An 18,191-nucleotide genomic window follows, 5' to 3' on the forward strand; every position below is an offset into this window, starting at 1 on the left:
CAGGCTGAATTCCCGGCCTTCTTGTCTCTCCCTCTCATATAGACCAATCTCTGTCCTTCATACAGATTACAAACTCTTTAGTTTAATTATGGCCAGGCGAATGGAGGACTTTTTACCCGGTCTGATATGTAACGACCAGAATGGATTCATAAGAAACCAGCAGAAACAAGATAAAATATGCAGAAGTCTGCATATAATAGAGCAGATACAAACATCTAAAAATAAAGCTATGCTCATGAGTGTAGATGCTGAAAGAGCATTCGACTCAGTAAATTGGTATTTTCTGTATAAAGTATTGACTAAATTCAGGTTGCATAACATAATTATTGAAACAGTGAAGGTTCTGTATGCCAATCCCACTGCAAGAGTTAAAGTTAGTAGTTATCTGTCAAACAGCGTTTCAATCCAGAGAGGAAACAAACAAGGTTGTGCCTGGTCACTACTTTTGTTCGCCTTATATTTAGAGCTGCTGGCACAATCAATTAGACAAAACAAAGACATCAGAGGAATAAACATCCAAGGAAAGGAACACAAACTTGCGTGTTACGCAGATGATATCTTAATATGTTTAGAACAACCTACAAAATCTTTACCTGAACTGATGAATCTGTGCAAACATTTTGGAAACCTATCTGGGTATAAAATTAATATGGACAAAACTCAAATACTTGCTTACGACTACAGCCCACCAGCAGGTTTGGCGGCGCAATACCCAATGAGATGGCAGACAAAATCAATAAAATATTTAGGTGTAAACATACCTAAAACCTGAATAAATTATTTGAAGAAATTACATCCCATTACATAAGAAGATAGTGGAGGATGTAAAACGTTGGAACTTGATCCCCTTCTTCACTTTATACTCACGAATTTAATCCATCCAAATGAATATCCTACTGAGACTACTTTACCTTAACGAGACGCTACCTATAAATATCCCCCAAACCACCATCACGATTCATTTGGGGAACTAGAAGACCCAGAGTTCACCTTAAAACGCTACAATTGCATTAAAATAAAGGAGGGTGGGGCCTGCCTTCTCTAAAGGATTATTTTCTGGCAGCTCAATATAACAATATTACAATATTGGATTACAATATTTGTAATCCATGGGTTAAGTATACACACTCTATATGGAAAAACATAGTTAAAGAGCCTTTTCAACACATTCACATGGACTACATTGAGCTGAATAAATCCCATAACTTTAAATATTGTCTGGTTATTGTTTGTGCGTTCAGTAAATGGACAGAAATCCATCCTACTGCCTCAGGAACTGCGGACTTTACGTGTAAAGTCTGCAGTCTGCAATTTTTCCTCGGTTTGGTTTCCCTCAGATCATTTACTCCGATAATGGCACACACTTCACAGCAGAGTGTGTCAAAACCATGTTGGCTTTTCTCGGCATTAAACATAAGTTGCATGCAGCCTATCACCCTCAGAGTGCAGGCCTTGTTGAAAGACAATATTCCACAATTAAGCAGTTATTAGCGAAGGTTGTCGCTGACACGGAAAAATCTTGGCCTCTGTGTTTAGATGCGGTTAGATTAACCATAAACACCACCCAGAGCACTGCGACAGGTCTGTCTCCCTTTGAATGTGTTTTTCACAAACCTTTTATTTTGCCTACCTTTTCTGCTTTTCTGCCTGATTCTAAGGAAAACTCTGGAGATTTAATAATAACTTTATAATAATAAACTTTATTTGTATAGCACCTTTCCAGATAAAAATCACAAAGTGCTTCACAGTACAACACGATAAAACAACAGTAAAACACAGTAAAAACACATGTTAAAAAGAAATTAAGAAAAAGCTATTTTAAAAATATATGTTTTTAGCTGCTTTTTAAAAGAAAACACTGAGTCCACAGATCTGAGGCTGAGAGGAAGAGAGTTCCAGAGGGATGGGGCCACCGTGGCAAAGGCTCTGTCTCCTTTAGTCTTTAAACGGGTTCTCTTAACAGCCAGCAGACCCTGGTCGCATGACCTCAGTGACCTGCTGGGAGTGTATGGCTGCACCAGGTCTTTTATGTAGACTGGTGCTTGGTCATTAAGAGCTCTGTATGTTAAGACCAGGATTTTAAAATGCACTCTGTAGTGAATGGGGAGCCAGTGCAGCTGCATTAACAACGGGGTGATGTGTGAGAACTTGGATGAATTGGTTAAAAGCCTGGCAGCAGCGTTCTGGACAATCTGGAGCCGTTCTAGAGATTTTTTACTTAAACATGTGAAGATGGAGTTGCAATAGTCGAGACGGGAGGATATAAAACTGTGAATGAGCATCTCCATCTCAGAACGGGACACAACTGGACTCAATTTTGCAATGTTTTTTAGATGATAAAAACAAGAGCGAACGAGTGACCCGACATGGGAGTCCAGGGATAAAACCGGGTCTAAAGTTACACCTAGGTTCCTGACAGAGGACTTGATAAAAGAAGCAAGTGGGCCGAGCTCATGGATTATCTTGGCGAGACAACTGTCAGGAGCACAAACTAGGACCTCAGTTTTGGCTTCATTGAGTTGGAGAAAGTTGTGATTCATCCAGCTCTTAACTGAATCCAGACACTTTTGTAAAGTCTGTATTTTAAAAACATCCTGGGGTTTAAAAGACACATAAAGCTGAATATCGTCAGCATAAAAGTGATAAGACATGTCATTAAAAGAACTTAAAATATGCTGTAAAGGCAGCAGATATAAAATAAACAATAAAGGTCCCAAAACTGAGCCTTGGGGCACACCAGAAGTGAGGAGAGCAGAGGAGGACTTAAACTTGGAGAAGACAACAGAGAAAGATCTGCCAGTCAAATATGAGGAGAACCAGTTTAAGGCTGATCCGGAGACCCCAACCCAGTTTTTCAGCCTGTCCAAGAGGATGTAATGGTCCACAGTGTCAAAGGCTGCGGTCAGGTCTAATAACAGTAACACAGAGCATTTTCCTGCATCACTCTGCATCAGGATGTCATTAGTGACTCTGAGAAGGGCTGTTTCAGTGGAGTGAGCTCTGCGAAAACCTGACTGAAAATGATCAAACATCCCATGACTGTCGAGAGCAGCTGTAAGTTGTTTGGCAACAACCTTTTCTAAAATTTTAGACATGAAAGGAAGGTTAGAAATGGGTCTAAAACTGCTCAAGAGGGAGGGGTCAAGCCCAGGTTTTTTAAGGAGAGGAAGTACAACAGCTTCCTTAAAGTGCTCAGGGACTTGACCAGACAGCAGAGACGAGTTCATTATTGACAGGACACAGGGACCAATGGACTGGAAGACATCTTTGAGCAGAGAAGTTGGCAACGTGTCGAGGGAGCAAGAGGATGACTTCATTGTGCCAACTAATTTGACTAACTCAGGGAGGGAAACAGGCGAGAAAGTGTCTAAAATCACAGGGCGAGGCGGACCAGGAAAAGAACCAGAGCCAGGACCAGCTGTGTGACACAGAGAGCTTCTCACAGATCTGACCTTTTCAATAAAAAATGATAAAAACTTTTCACAGTCATCATTGGAATGGATGGGAACGGCAGGTGGACTGGGCATAACAATATCACTAATAGTGTTGAACAGCACTTTAGGATTACCTCTGCTTTTGGAAATGAGATTAGTGAAATATGCAGCCCTTGCATCTCTAACAGCATTGTTAAAAGAAACTAAAAGATCCTTAAGATGAAGGAGATGAACATTTAGGTGAGTTTTTTTCCATAAACGTTCAACTTTTCTGCATAATTGTTTCAGACGGCGAATACTATTGTTAATCCAAGGGGAAACCTTAGTGACAGGAGCCAGTCTAGTTTTAACAGGACAGACTTCATCCAAGATGGAAAGACAATAACGGTTAAAGTTACATAATAAAGTATTAACATCAGTACACGGAGAAAGAACCAGGTTAAAAGCATTAGAAAAGACCTCAGCTGTGGAGGAGTTAAGGATGCGAGAGCTGACTTCTCTGCGTACAGGCGAAAGTGATACAGAAAAAGATAAGTTAAAAAAAATGCAATGATGGTCAGAAATAAAAATGTCCTCAGAAAAAATAAAATCAATATGCACACCCAAGCTAAAAACAAGATCGAGTGTACCACCTTTAACATGTGTGGGCCCAGACACATGCTGAATAAAGTTAAAAGAGTCCATTAGGCTGATAAAACCACTGGCAAATAGATCAGAGTCATCATTAATATGCATGTTAAAATCACCAACTATGATCAGGTTAGACAGCTTCATAGTGGAAGAAAGAAAGTCGCTGAACTCCTGTAAAAACACACCATTTGATCCAGGTGGACGGTAGACAACGGCACAGTAAAGAGGGTACTTATTCCCGACTTTGATCACCTGGAGCTCGAATGAAGAGAATTGAACAGCGCTCACCGAGCGGCATAGGAGGTGATTCCGAAAGACCGCGGCGACTCCCCCTCCACGACCCGATGGCCGAGGCCGTCCGTTGTTAGCAGATATAACAGCTTTCTTTGCTCTCCGAATAATGATAGGACGTGTTTTAGTGTGTATTTTAGTGTTTAGGACATGGACAAGGGTAGATGTTCAGAAAAAGCTATAGAAAGTATCATTTCTTACAATGCAGACGTGGATCAGTTTGTGCAGGACACACCTCCCTCTTGAATAAATATGATCAGACTCAAATGGCGGGTGCCGATTTCCCTTTTTTTTAGTTCACTCTCCCTGCTCATAAACAGTTTGATTGCAGCCTTCTGACCCCACTTCTCAGGTCCCTCCATTTCTGCTTGTAAATCAGGATTGACCCCTTAACAGCATTCCTGAGGATCTCTGGTTCACTAACTCGCCTTACATTTTTTTATGGACATGTCTGCTAATCTTTCTAAGTTTCAACTCTCAGGGCAATAAGTGCGGTAAAACTAAACTCCAGCTGGCCCAAGCACAGGTTAAATTTTTCGGGACATTAAGTTTCTGTTTCTAGCAAAATTATTTCTCTCCCTGGACCTCACCACCTTATCTGATCAGCCCCCCACCCTCACTCACTCGCTGTAAGCTGCAGCTGCTTGCGCTGCTGATAGTTGAAACACTAGCCCCGGTTACATGTGCAGAATATCTTGTTGGGATCAATGGTCGGGTTAAAATTCACCCGTGCACATGGGCACAGAAAACCTTTTTCCGATTAGAACAAACGTTCCCATGGCTCACACTTTCAGTCGGAATGAATCATCTGGGCATGTGCAGTAGTGTAAAATCACCCGGATGAGGAACTAGGTCCTGTTGTAAACAAACCACTGCCACAGACAGACAGCATGTGCAGCAGCTCCGTAATACGAGACGATCTTCCAAACGTGCTTTTATTAATGTCATGAATATTATGAAGCGCCTGTTGGCTCATCGTTATATTTAATCCGTGGGATCAGTGCTGTTTTATGAATGAAACAGCTGGAAAGAGGGCTGAGGACAGGCTAACACGGGCTAACAACATTAGCCTGATGGACACAAAATCCAGGACCGTGCGAGAAACGCAACATTTATTTCTGCTCTGAAAAGTTCACAGACCGCTCCAAAGCCACTCTGAGCTAGCGGCCCGAGCTCTGTTCGAACACGGTTCCTCCTGAGTCCTGCAGCCGCTAACCCAGAGCGGCGGGACGGCTCGCAGTCTGAATTCTCCCACACATACCAAAACGCACACATAACAAAGCATCCTCCCCCCTCGGACACAAAATTATTAATCCAGCTGCTCTGCTCACTCGGGTGCCAGTGGACTGAGTGAGCGTAGGGGGCCACGAAGCGCTCCTGCCCTGCATCTCCTTCGTTAGGGGTGTAAGAGAGGGGAGAGCCAGCGGGGCGAGAGCGGAGCGGCGCTTTTCACGGGGCGTCCGCAGAGCCAAACACCGTCTATGCGTGACGTAACCCAGAGCAGCTGACACACGATCAGAATGACCGTTTACATGCTCCACGATCGGATAAACGATCGGTATAACCCACCTATCTCCATCGGAAAGAAATTCTGACCCGAATGAGTCTGACCGGGGCAGAGTATTCCGAACGGCGCGTTTACATGACGCATTTTCTTTCTGATCAGGCGTTCTTTCCGATGACTTTTGCCCATGGAAATGCGGCTAATGTCACTTGTAATTTCTCTTGTGCGAGTTCTCCAGAATCACCTGCAGTATGCTCCACTCCCTTCTGTCCAAGCATTCCCATTAGTCAAACTGTTATCAGCCTGTTCATGCTGCTGTTGAAATGAGACGCAGTTCTTGTCTGTTTCACTTTCAATGTGTTTTTTCACAATTTTTATTTTTTAATTTTTATTTATTTTATTCCTGATTTTTTTTTCTACTCTCATGCCTGGCTCTACTGACACCATTGATGATTTACATGATTGTTTGAAGAAAGCTGTGAGAACAAAGGAACGCATTGAGTCTGCCTCCAGCTCTCTCCTCCCCACAGACTCTGCATCCCGACCAGAAGGCCTCTGTTGGTGACCTGCTTTACCCTGAAGACCATTCAACGGACTGATTGGTCACACCCGAGGTGGACAGGACCCTTCAAGGTTCTCCTCACCATGCCACCTACAGTACACATTGCTGACTGACCCTCCTGGATTCATGTAAGCCACTGTAAATTGCTGAGAGCCTACGAGACTGACATTTTGAGACGCATCCCTGGTTGAAGTCCAACTACGAAGTGTGACACTACTCCTGGCGAGGGGCGCTCCCTGATGTGTTTCCTCTAGCGCTGCTCTCTTCCAGCTACAGTGAGCTTCGAACCAGCTAACATGGGTCCAGCTGTTGCTCGTGGTTTCTTCTTGTACTTTTATTCCCTCTTCCTCTGGAGATCTCACTCACATCATCAGTGAGGTCAAGGCCCTTAAGTCACAAATTTCTTCTCAGATGACTGACGCCTACTGGTCTGGGTCCCCACTTTATTGGTTTACTTCTGGTGGAGTGTACTGATAAAACTAGTCACTCCGGTCCTCTCTGTGTTGTTTTTCTTTTTTCTTTTCGTCACCTGTTTGATTCCATGTGTCAAATGAATGATCGCTGTCAGGCCGACTCTATCAGCATTATGCCAACACTTAACCTAATTCGCATCCGCTCGTGGTTGAAACTGGTCTTTACAGATTTATTTTATTGTTTTTCTTTTGTTTGATTTGATTTTTTTTTATTTTCTTATTTCTCAATTTGTTTCTTGTTCTATGTAACTTTAATTAATGATTTTGTGCCGAGGTCTGGACTGGTGATGCATGCGTATCCTTAGTGATGGCTGCTGAGGGGCACAGAGCCGTTGATGAGTTTTGCCCTCCCTGACTGCTCAATGAATGTTTCATACAGATGGTATAAGTTTAGCCCTGGAGGTTGTGAAGAATAGTTAGAAACTGCCTTTAACTTTTATTACACTAATGGTTTAAACTTAATTCACTGAGCATGTATTGTCATCTCAAAATTATATTACATTTGAAGAAAGCACAGCCAAACTATTGTTCTAACAGTTTCTTCCCATACTCCCTCTTTTCTGTGCATGTGTGATCTGCTGAACAGGCCTCAGACTTATCTTCACTTTAGCCTTGGAGCTTCTCTCCAGCAGTAACCTGTGGGCGTGTTTTTCACACGAGGTCCATTGGACGATCTTCTGAATATGCAAATGCAGGGTTTTCATACCAAAGCCCATCCCTGAGCTCGTTGGTTCGGACTTTGAATGTACCATGTTCATGTCTGTCCCCTTCGTGTTTGTGCGAAGTAAAACCTCCACAAAAGATAAGTAACTGTCTCTGAGTCGTTATTCATTTATTTCTGTGTGCAAGAAACTGACGGGTACGAACCTAAAATTTAATACAGTCCTTTCTAGAAAATCCAGTTTCTTCACATTTGGTCCTTCTGAGCCGGCCGACTGACGCCCTGGACATCGCTGGAACCCCTGGGGGGGGTTGCCTGAAAACCGCATGCGGTCTGAGATCACAGCCTCAGCATTGACACATCCGCCTTCAGGATCAGCGGCCCTCGCCCCGGATCCAGTTTTGCCCTCGGCCACGTCGGACCCTCATCGTATAGCGAGGTTCATTGCTTGAAGTGAGTACGCCACACAGAAAGTCTGTCCTCTCTTTACTTGTTAGGGCCTTACTTTGAATGTGTCTGTGTCTTTGTGTGTGCGTGCATCAACTTTGGGGGAAGAATAGAGACTCGGCTGCAGCCTGACTGCTGCGCGGGCACGCTGAACAGAGCGGCGCTTGCAGTCAGGGTGCTGCGCGTGCCTGAGTCTGAAGTGTAGGTACCGCCGCGTGTACCGACTAATAGAGCCTTCTGTAGGCTAAACGTCTTGTGTAGACGAATGAAGGACTGTGTGTCCAAGAGAAGGACTGTGTGTCCACAAATTTTGCGCTAAACGTCTTGTGTAGACGAAGGAAGGACTGTGTGTCCAACGAAGGGACTGTGTGTCCACAAATTTTGCGCTAAACGTCTTGTGTAGACGAAGGAAGGACTGTGTGTCCATCCAACGAAGGGACTGTGTGTCCACAAATATTGCGCTAAACGTCTTGTGTAGACGAAGGAAGGACTGTGTGTCCAACGAAGGGACTGTGTGTCCAAAATTTAGTGCTGAAGGTCCTGTGTGGGCCGCACAGGGAATAAACGGAGCTCCGGGGAAACTATGTGTGTGTGATGCTTCTCATGCCTCTCTGTCTGTGTCTGAGTGTGCCCTTTTTCGACAGCCCCTGTGGTGTGTGCTCGCTTTGATTAATGCCTCGTTCTAAAACAAAATAGTTACTCAGTTGACAAATAATTAGGTTTCTTTTCTGATTCTCTAAGCTTTTTCTGCTGATTAGATTCAGCGCTGGAGAATCCATAAAACGGGTTACTTGGGTGGGAACTCTGGTTTGTGATTGAAATTGAGAACGTTGTAGCTGATCGTCGATCAAAAACCTCAAAAAGATGGGTGGGACTCATTCACAAAACCTCACTAAAAGAAAAACGGCACATTGATCAGGTCCAGAAAACTTTTCATAAAGTTTGGAAGTATGTGGAAAGTCAGGATCAGACATAAATCAAATATTTGGATAAATGGGTTAAAGATTCTGGATTTCATAGAAAGTTAAGCAGCCTCAGAGTGCAGGACAGAGTAGAAGGAGGGGGAGCAGCTTCACAGATCAGAGTGCGCGTGCCCGAGCCTGCAGACAGGCTGATGAGAACTCGCAGAAAGGAGGGGTGATTTCTCCGTTGTAAGCAGATATAACAGCTTTCTCTGCTCTCCGAATAATGATAGGACGTGTTTTATTGTGTATTTTGGTGTTTAGGACATGGACTAGGGTAAATGTTCAGAAAAAGCTATAGAAAGTATCATTTCTTACAAGGCAGACGTGGATCAGTTTGTGGAGGACACACCTCCCTCTTGTATAAACATGATCAGACTCAGATGGCGGATGTCGCCTTCCCTTTTTTTAGTTCACTTTCCCCTGCTCATAAAAAGTTTAATTGCAGCCTTCTGACCCCACTGATCAGGTCCCTGCATTTCTGCTTGTAAATCAGGATTGACCCCTTAACAGCATTCCTGAGGATCTCTGGTTCACTAACTCGCCTTACATTTTTTTTTTAATGGACATGTCTGCTAATCTTTCTAAGTTTCAACTCTCAGGGCAATAAGTGCAGTAAGACTAAACTCCAGCTGGCCCAAACACAGGTTAAAATTTTTTTGGGACATTTAGTTTCTGTTTCTAGCAAAATTATTTCTCTCCCTGGACCTCACCACCTTATCTGATCAGCCCCCCACAGCTGCTTGCGCTGCTGATAGTTGAAACAATGTCACCTGTGATTCTCTTGTGCGAGTTCTCCAGAATCACCTGCAGTATGCTCCACTCCCTTTCGTCCAAGCATTACCATTAGTCAAACTGTTATCAGCTTGTTCATGGTGCTGTTAAAATGAGATGCAGTTCTTGTCTGTTTCACTTTCAATGTGTTTTTTCGCAATTTTTATTTTTTTTATTTTTTTATTTATTTATTTTTTTTCCTGATTTTTTTTTTTCTACTCTCATGCCTGGCTCTACTGACACCATTGATGATTTACATGATTGTTTGAAGAAAGCTGTGAGAACAAAGGAACACATTGAGTCTGCCTCCAGCTCTCTCCTCCCCACAGACTCTGCATCCCGACCAGAAGGCCTCTGTCGGTGACCTGCTTTACCCTGAAGACCATTTAACGGACTGATTGGTCACACCCAGGTGGACAGGACCCTTCAAGGTTCTCCTCACCATGCCACCTACAGTACACATTGCTGACTGACCCTCCTGGATTCACGTAAGCCACTGTAAATTGCTGCGAGCCTACCAGACTGACAGTTTGAGACGCATCCCTGGTTGAAGTCCAACTACGGAGCCGCCGCAGTGTGACACTGCTCCTGGCGAAGGGCGTTCCCTGATGTGTTTCCTCTAGCGCTGCTCTCTTCCAGCTACAGTGAGCTTCGAACCAGCTAACATGGGTCCAGCTGTTGCTCGTGGTTTCTTCTTGTACTTTTATTCCCTCTTCCTCTGGAGATCTCACTCACATCATCAGTGAGGTCAAGGCCCTTAAGTCACAAATTTCTTCTCAGATGGACACCTACTGGTCTGGGTCCCCACTTTATTGGTTTACTTCTGGTGGAGTGTACTGATAAAACTAGTCACTCCGGTCCTCTCTGTGTTGTTTTTCTTTTTTCTTTTCGTCACCTGTTTGATTCCATGTGTCAAATGAATGATCGCTGTCAGGCCGACTCTATCAGCATTATGCCAACACTTAACCTAATTCGCATCCGCTCGTGGTTGAAACTGGTCTTTACAGATTTATTTTATTGTTTTTCTTTTGTTTGATTTCAATTTGTTTATTTTCTTTATTTCTTAATATGTTTCTTGTAGTATGTAACTTTAATTAACGAAATTGTGCCGAGGTCTGGACTGGTGATGCATGCGTATCCTTAGTGATGACTGCTGAGGGGCACAGAGCCGTTGATGAGTTTTGCCCTCCCTGACTGCTCAATGAATGTCTCAAACAGATGGTATAAGTTTAGCCCTGGAGGTTTTCGCATCAACACTCATGTATCACCTACCACCTCTGATGTGCTCATTTATTCACGTTGGTTTTATGTTTTCTTTTGAATTTACATGTACCTCTACACTTTTGTTTTCGATGCAGAGCCAATATGCTGCCTATACTGAAAATCTTCGTGAAATGGTATATGGTTGATGATGAGAGGAGTTCTGCTGACTTTCCATATATAATTTTGATATGACAAACAGGGGGGTATGTGAAGAATAGTTAGAAACTGCCTTTAACTTTTATTACACTAATGGTTTAAACTTAATTCACTGAGCATGTATTGTCATCTCAAAATTATATTACATTTGAAGAAAGCACAGCCAAACTATTGTTCTAACAGTTTCTTCCCATACTCCCTCTTTTCTGTGCATGTTTTCTGCTGAGGAGGCCTCAGACTTATCTTCACTTTAGCCTTGGAGCTTCTCTCCAGCAGTAACCTGTGGGCGTGATTTTCACACGAGGTCCATCAGACGATCTTCTGAATATGCAAATGCAGGGTTTTCATACCAAAGCCCATCCCTGAGCTCGTTGGTTCGGACTTTGAATGTACCATGTTCATCTGTCTGTCCCCTTCGTGTTTGTGCGAAGTAAAACCTCCACAAAAGATAAGTAACTGTCTCTGAGTCGTTATTCATTTATTTCTGTGTGCAAGAAACTGACGGGTACGAACCTAAAATTTAATACAGTCCTTTCTAGAAAATCCAGTTTCTTCACAGAGGTTTTCGCATCAACACTCATGTATCACCTACCACCTCTGATATGCTCATTTATTCACGTTGATTTTATGTTCTTGTGTATTTACCTGTACCTCTACACTTTTGTTTTCGATGCAGAGCCAATATGCTGCCTGTACTGAAATTCTTCATGAAATGGTATTTGGTTGATGCACTGAAAAAACGGGAAAAGTGGGGTTGTTCAATTTACAAATACTAAACATGTTTGTTTAATATGAACAAATTATGTTTACCTTCGAAACATAATATAATCTTGAAAATCACACATAATTTCTTGCTGTGTTACTTTTATATATTTAAATCATGTTGACAAAACATGAAATAGTTATGCTTGATCCTTTGCCCCTTAATTTTGGATAAGTAAACCCCATCGGTGAAGAAGAATTCCAGGAGGAGAAACATTGCAGTCAGCCATTTTAGAGAAGCTGCAAGCACCTGCTGGCCGGAGGAGCTTAAAAAAGGTAAATTAATTTAATCTAACAAATTGATTTAAGGAAATGAACGGCGTTCATTTATCATTAATGTTATTTTTTCACGGGGAAGAGCTTTGTAACCCACTTTTGTCGTAGTTATCAAAGTTAAGGCTCTGCGCGCCACTTTTGTCGCTGGCGGCCGCAGCCCTCTGACGGCAGGTAGGGGGAGGTGAGCGCGGTAAATTCTTTCACGTCGAAGACAGATTCAGCGGTAAACACGGTGATTTCAAACGATGTGCGGGGAAGAGTGGCGAGTAGTTATGCCGTAGGAATTCGCTTTCGACAAAGGGGCAGTGGGCGCTCGCGGGCACGGCGGTTTATTTTTTTCCCACAGGCGAAAACCTTTGCCATGGGGGTTCATCGTCACTAAGTGGATTTCTTTTTGCTAAATTCTGCGTTGAGACCGAAATTGAAGGAAAATGTGAGAAGCTATCATTACTATCATTATTTCGTTTTTCCATACCGTTCCACCATGAGCTAGTTTAAGGACGGCATTATTTGACCAGCAAACAGCACCGCACTTCTGTCTCAGTCAGCTGTCAATCATTCTCCGTGCGCGTCTCGTGCACAGAATGCTTTCGGTTTGTCCAGTTTACATAGATCTTTGGTTTCAATCAGAGCTTTGTTTTCATTCTATGATGCTGAACATATTTTTCTATGGAGATTTTAGCTTTGGGAGTTTAAAATGGAGTGAAAATATTTATGTCCTTTTGGAACAAGTGTATAATGTGTAGTAAAAAGTTTACAGCCTTGGTTATAATAATGTCTGTAATACTACTTCACAGATTCCCCCTATTTGATAAATTAATATGGTGTGACGGGGTCCCGCCGAGAAAGGATGCAGAGGAGCCAAGGTGAGGAGGATCTGTTCTTTATTGCCGACACTGATGCTACACGCAGGGCCACGCAGCATACAGCACACACTGTCACTCCTCTCTTTTCGCCACCTGCAGTGCTCACCTTTAAGTGGGATGCCACGCCCACGGGGCGTTGCTCTCAATCCCAGCCAGGCGGCACCACAGGTGGTAATCATAGCATACAAAATACAAACAATAAAACCCGGTGTGGCCCCCCCCCCTCGGCATCTGACGGTGCCACACCGTCACATATGGGAATCCTTTATGGGTGGGGGGATTAGCTACTCCCGATCTGCTAGTTTAGTTTTGCAGTTTCCATCTCAAAATTTGCGGGTTCTCATTAAGCGTGGTTTGAATCCTGTGGTGGGAGGGGGGTGTCAAATGTTCTTTCTGGTCTAATTTCTTCAGAATATTTTTGCAGCTATTGATTTCAAACCAATGCATGTTTAGTTAGTAAAATTACACAACAAAGCTGTGGAAGTGTCACTCTCTATATTTATTTCCTGATTAATTTACAGTGCTCCTCACACAACACTTCCAACTGCTCCTCCCTGATCATGCTGGGGTCCATGCTCCAGTCTTCACTGAGTCAGGTGGGTCCCCTTCACCATGCATTTACCATATATTATTGGAATTATTGTCTCCTGGATTGTCATCGAATCCTGAGGTAATCAAGATTGCCAGCCCTACTCTTTACACACAACTTTTATGCAGAAAGATACATACATAATAAATAATGAAATTGATGATTGATCAGTTATCCTACTACCTCTGTTAACATGACACTAAGGATATAATGATTTTGTTAACCCAGTAACTATAACATTTATTGATGAGCCAAGGGTAAGAATTGTATTTTTCTGAAGTTTTCATGTGAATTTAAAATTTGTTGTCTCTTTGTATTTCAGACTGCTGACCTTCTCGCCAATATAAGCAATTTCAGGGGTTTATTCAAAGTACAGGTGAGTTGTGTAATCTAGACGTTTTAACTAAACTTCAAATGTAAACTGTGCACACAAATATTTTCTGTGTTCTTTAGAATGAAGACCATGCAGCAATCCAGGAGGCAATCGAGGACACCACGGTGGGAATTTCCCTCCTAATGGAAAGTGGCGAGGAAGAGGACATTCTCATGGTCCACATCTCCCAGGCTGTGGTGGTCGACCCACCAAGTGTCAAGAGTGGCAGTTGCCAAGGCTTTTTTGACCTTATTTACAGCACAAATCTGATTACCATCCTCATCTCAGAAACACCTTTGAGGTAATTCAAAGAAAAACTGTAATAGAGTTGTAGGGCAAAGTTGTATCTAAGGTTTCAGGCTTAAAGAGCCGACTCTTTTAATAAAAATGACCTTTAAAAAGTTTTTCCTAAGGGATTCCCGCTGTCTGCTTTGGCTCTGTTATCTTCTGTTTAATAAAAATAGCAAGCCCAATTTATATTGATTTGTACTTTTTGCTACACTGTAAACATATTTTTCAAGTTTAGATAATAAAAAAGTTAAATCTGAAATTTGTGTTCAGTGTCATATGTTCATTGGACTGTAATAATGCACAAGAAAGTATTTGCTTTAAATAATAATCTGCAATTGCAATTTTATTTTTCAATTTAAATTTTATTAAAATAATTTATAAATTAAAATGAACTATGTAGGTAATTTCAAAATAATAGTTTTTTATTGTCTTTTAAATTTTTGAAAAAATTATGGTAAATGACATAATAAAATCTTGTTTGTTTCTGTAAAATTATTAGGTGCAGAAACAAAGAAGCATTCATTACGGTAGAACATGATTTTATTATGTGCAATAATTATATTGGTTCAACATGATCTTTTTGCGCGCAACCGATGTCCATGATTTTTTTATGTCAATCCAACAGATCTTTTTTTTCAGTGTGATGACAGGAGTTCTGCTGACTTTCCATATATAATTTTGATAATTTTGATATGACAAACAGGGGGGTATGTTAGGAGTGATTAGAAACAGAATAGTTAGAAACTCCCTTTACATTTTATTACACTAACTTTTACCTTTTATTACATTAATGGCTTAAACTCGATTCACTATGTATTATCATCTCAAAATTATATTACACTCCAGACAGAGCACAACCAAGACTATTGTCTCTCAAACGTTCCTTTAACATCCTCCCTTTTCATCTTTGTGTGTTCTGGTGTGTGCGTTCTGGCAAATGTCTGTGATAACCTCAGAGATCTGACACTTCAGGTGCTCTGACCTTCCAGCATCTAGCCTGCAACAGTCTGTGGGTTTTTCCCACCATGATCTATAGAATGAGGTTCTGAATATGCAAATGCAAGCTATATATGCCAGGCCTTTTGATGAACCCCTTTGTTCAGACTTTGAATGCACCATGTTCATCTGTCTGTAACCCTGCGTACAAATCTGTGGTATTTGTGCGGAGTAAATCTACAAAAGATAAGTTTTGTCTCTGAGTCATTATTCATTATTTCTGTGTGTAAGAAACTGACGGGGTTACGAACTAAAACAATACAGTCCTTTCTAGAGAATCCAGTTTCTTCACAGTCTATTTCTCATGAAGCCAGATTGAGTCTCATCTATTATATGATCCATAACCTTTTTCATTCTTATGTGGAGTAAATCCTTTCTAGCTTTGGGTATGAATGTTATAAAGTCCTGGGTTACAGTAGGAGGAAGGAAATTATCTAGGCTTTCTAGGAAAGGAGCCAGAATGTTTGATAGAATTCAGAAGTTAATCCGTCTTTGCCTGGAGATTTATTTAGTTTGAGGTGTTCAATGGCTGATAGAACTTCACGTATTAATAGTTGTTTATCACAGAATTCCTTCAATCAGCATCAATGACTTTCATTTCTGTGAGGGATTCTAAAATGAGATTGTTAGTTTCTTCACATATTTAGATTCCTAGAGTTTAGTGCAGAAGTCAGAGCAGTAACTGTTATTTTCTTAGGATTATCTGTAACGTTCCCATCAATATTTCATTTTTGTATTGAATTATTCTGAGCATTAAATCTTTCTAGAAGAAAGTATTCTGCAGTATTCTGCTCTCCTTCCTCCATCCATCTCCTCCTGCTTCTCCTTCAAGCTCCTTCAGCTTTACCTCTCTTCATGTCATCAGTTTATTCTGCAGATTGATGGATGTTTTGGTTCATTAAACCAGCAGCAGATTTTTGAGTTAAAGATGTTTTTCTGACATTAAACTTTCAGATCTTTTAGCAAATGAGCGTCCATATGTTCTCAGATATTTAGACTATTCCTAGTTTTTCTACAGAGGCTTTTTGACAGAAGCTTTTCATGAATAGCAGACGGTTTTATCATCAGATAGTTATTTAAATCCAGTATGAACGTCTGTGGCAGGGGTTTGGATTTACAGAGATCTGGATTGAGATAGCTGTGTGGTTTGTTAAAGGAGGGGAGACAATATTGACATTTGTATGATTTTCATCAAAGCAGCTTGAAACCATCCAAAAGTCTAGAGGAGAAAAGCTGTTTATTAGAGAACCCCAGCAGGAAGAAGGTTCTGGGTCAGACGTTCTGATGTTCTCTAGTGAGCAGCAGCATTCATGCTAGAACAAAGCATCCATGAAGATCCAACTTCCAGCTGGACTGCAGCTGTTATGTTGGGTTCTGGAAGCTTTCTTTCCTGTAGAACTCCATCTGCAGGTTCTCCTCACCAGAAGAAGTTCAGCTTCTCTGCAGGCTGGTCTCCACCTTTCTTCACTGAAGCTCCATCTTTTCTCAGAGGAGAAGAACCTCTGAACATCTGTCCCACTTCTTCCAGATGAGGCTGGAGCTTCTCTGGAGGAAACTTCTGCTTCTTCTGACCTTTGGACTCTTTGGACTTTTATTCTGAAAAGTTCTAGAGTCTGAACTGCAGAGAAGATCTACTTCAGGAACAGGAAAGACCTTCAGACCTTCAAGGATGAATCTCATTGTTCCTCCAGTGTGTCCATCATTCATTCACTCTTGGTGATGGTAGCTACTGATGAACCACAGCTGCCCTGGGGCACATGGACAGAGGAGAGGCTGCTGGTTCTACTGCCCCTCTGACCATCACCAGAACATTCATACACAGTGGAGACGGGGGGGGGGTATCGAACCGCCGATCCTTCAATCATTGGCCGACAGCTCTACTGCCAGAGCCACTGCCGCCTCCTTTTTGTGTTTGTTTTGGTCAAAATGTCTCAGAGTTCAGCTTAAATGATGAAGCCACTGAGTGGAAAAACATGGACTCAGAAGAGTTCCAGTCCAGTTTCTATGAGTCAAATAAAACACCTGGATGATGTTTTTAAAGATAAATACATTTCTACTGTAGTGACTGTTGTGTTGTTATGACCAAATGCTTGACAAGTGGTGGGAAGAAATAAAACTACGGTTACATATAGAGAAGTCCAGCTCTGCTGAAAGTGAAAGTATCTTCATGTTAGATTCTGTTGAAGTTTCTCTGGATGTAAATCAGCAGAACGTACCTTCAGGAGATCCACAGACGAGAAGTAGAACCACAGAGAACCATGGAGACAGAACAGCAGACATTCTTCTGATCATGCTGCTTCTGCTATGTAGAACCTCAACTATAGCCGCATTTCCACTGCAGGTCTTGATGTTCATATCCGATTTTCTGACTATATCCAATTTTTCTGACGACCCGCTTACATCATCTTTTAAAAGTGACCCGTATCTGATTTTTGCATTTAAACTATCCAATGCTGAAACTATCAAACGCAGACGTGTTTTTTGTGTGACTGCGGAAGGAGGCGTTCCCTCGGGCGCTCCAGGATGAGGCAGGAGAGGAAAAAGGGGGGCTGCTCGGTCGGCTTATGGTCTCTCTCTGAGTTCTGAATGAGAAAGTGTTTGCAGACGTGCTGGACTAACAGTTTGATCCAAGCAAAGAAATAAACGGCTTCTAGCCTGTTCCAGAGCAATGGTGTCCCACTTGATTAGTTACCATTTACCGACCGAGACCAAACTGGAAATAACAGCAGTTTCCGACTCCGGTCTGAAGCCTGAGGCTGAAAGGTAACAGCTGATGGGGCTCCAGCTGTCCTCCAACAGCAAATCAGCAGAAAAGCAACTTAATAAGTCATGTGATCTCAGTTGGTGTCCTGAATTGACGTCACTGACGTACGACTCTCAT

The 18,191-nt window shown here is 42.1% G+C and overlaps 2 protein-coding genes across 3 annotated transcripts in view; one reads left to right on the forward strand and one right to left on the reverse strand.

Moving 5' to 3' along the window:
- Positions 1-18,191, reverse strand: part of LOC144987419 (uncharacterized) — a 409,376-nt gene that overhangs the window by 138,411 nt on the left and 252,774 nt on the right. The window lies entirely within an intron of this gene.
- Positions 6,061-14,573, forward strand: LOC111947827 (uncharacterized). Of its 2 annotated transcripts, XM_078936841.1 has the most exons (5): positions 11,915-12,195; positions 12,993-13,061; positions 13,583-13,657; positions 13,973-14,026; positions 14,104-14,573. In XM_078936841.1, exons 3-5 carry the CDS (start codon positions 13,622-13,624, stop codon positions 14,326-14,328), a joined length of 315 nt encoding a protein of 104 aa, XP_078792967.1. In that variant the 5' UTR covers positions 11,915-12,195; positions 12,993-13,061; positions 13,583-13,621; the 3' UTR covers positions 14,329-14,573. The 2 variants fall into 2 exon arrangements, 1 of the variants encoding a protein (XP_078792967.1); XR_013651313.1 differs by lacking the exons at positions 13,973-14,026; positions 14,104-14,573 and adding an exon at positions 6,061-11,083 and having other exon boundaries at positions 11,719-12,195; positions 13,583-13,966.

The sequence above is a fragment of the Oryzias latipes genome, chromosome 18 (assembly GCF_053564925.1).
Source record: "Oryzias latipes strain Hd-rR chromosome 18, Olatipes_Hd-rR_3.1".
In the NCBI taxonomy this organism is placed as follows: Eukaryota; Metazoa; Chordata; class Actinopteri; order Beloniformes; family Adrianichthyidae; genus Oryzias; species Oryzias latipes.

Bases quoted from the DNA above. Each gene is read 5' to 3' on its own strand.
- LOC111947827 (XM_078936841.1), top strand. From the start codon at position 13,622: ATGCTGGGGTCCATGCTCCAGTCTTCACTGAGTCAG. The intron at 13,658-13,972 runs GTGGGTCCCCTT...TTTGTATTTCAG, and splicing joins TCCAGTCTTCACTGAGTCAG to ACTGCTGACCTTCTCGCCAA. The intron at 14,027-14,103 runs GTGAGTTGTGTA...TGTGTTCTTTAG, and splicing joins GGGGTTTATTCAAAGTACAG to AATGAAGACCATGCAGCAAT.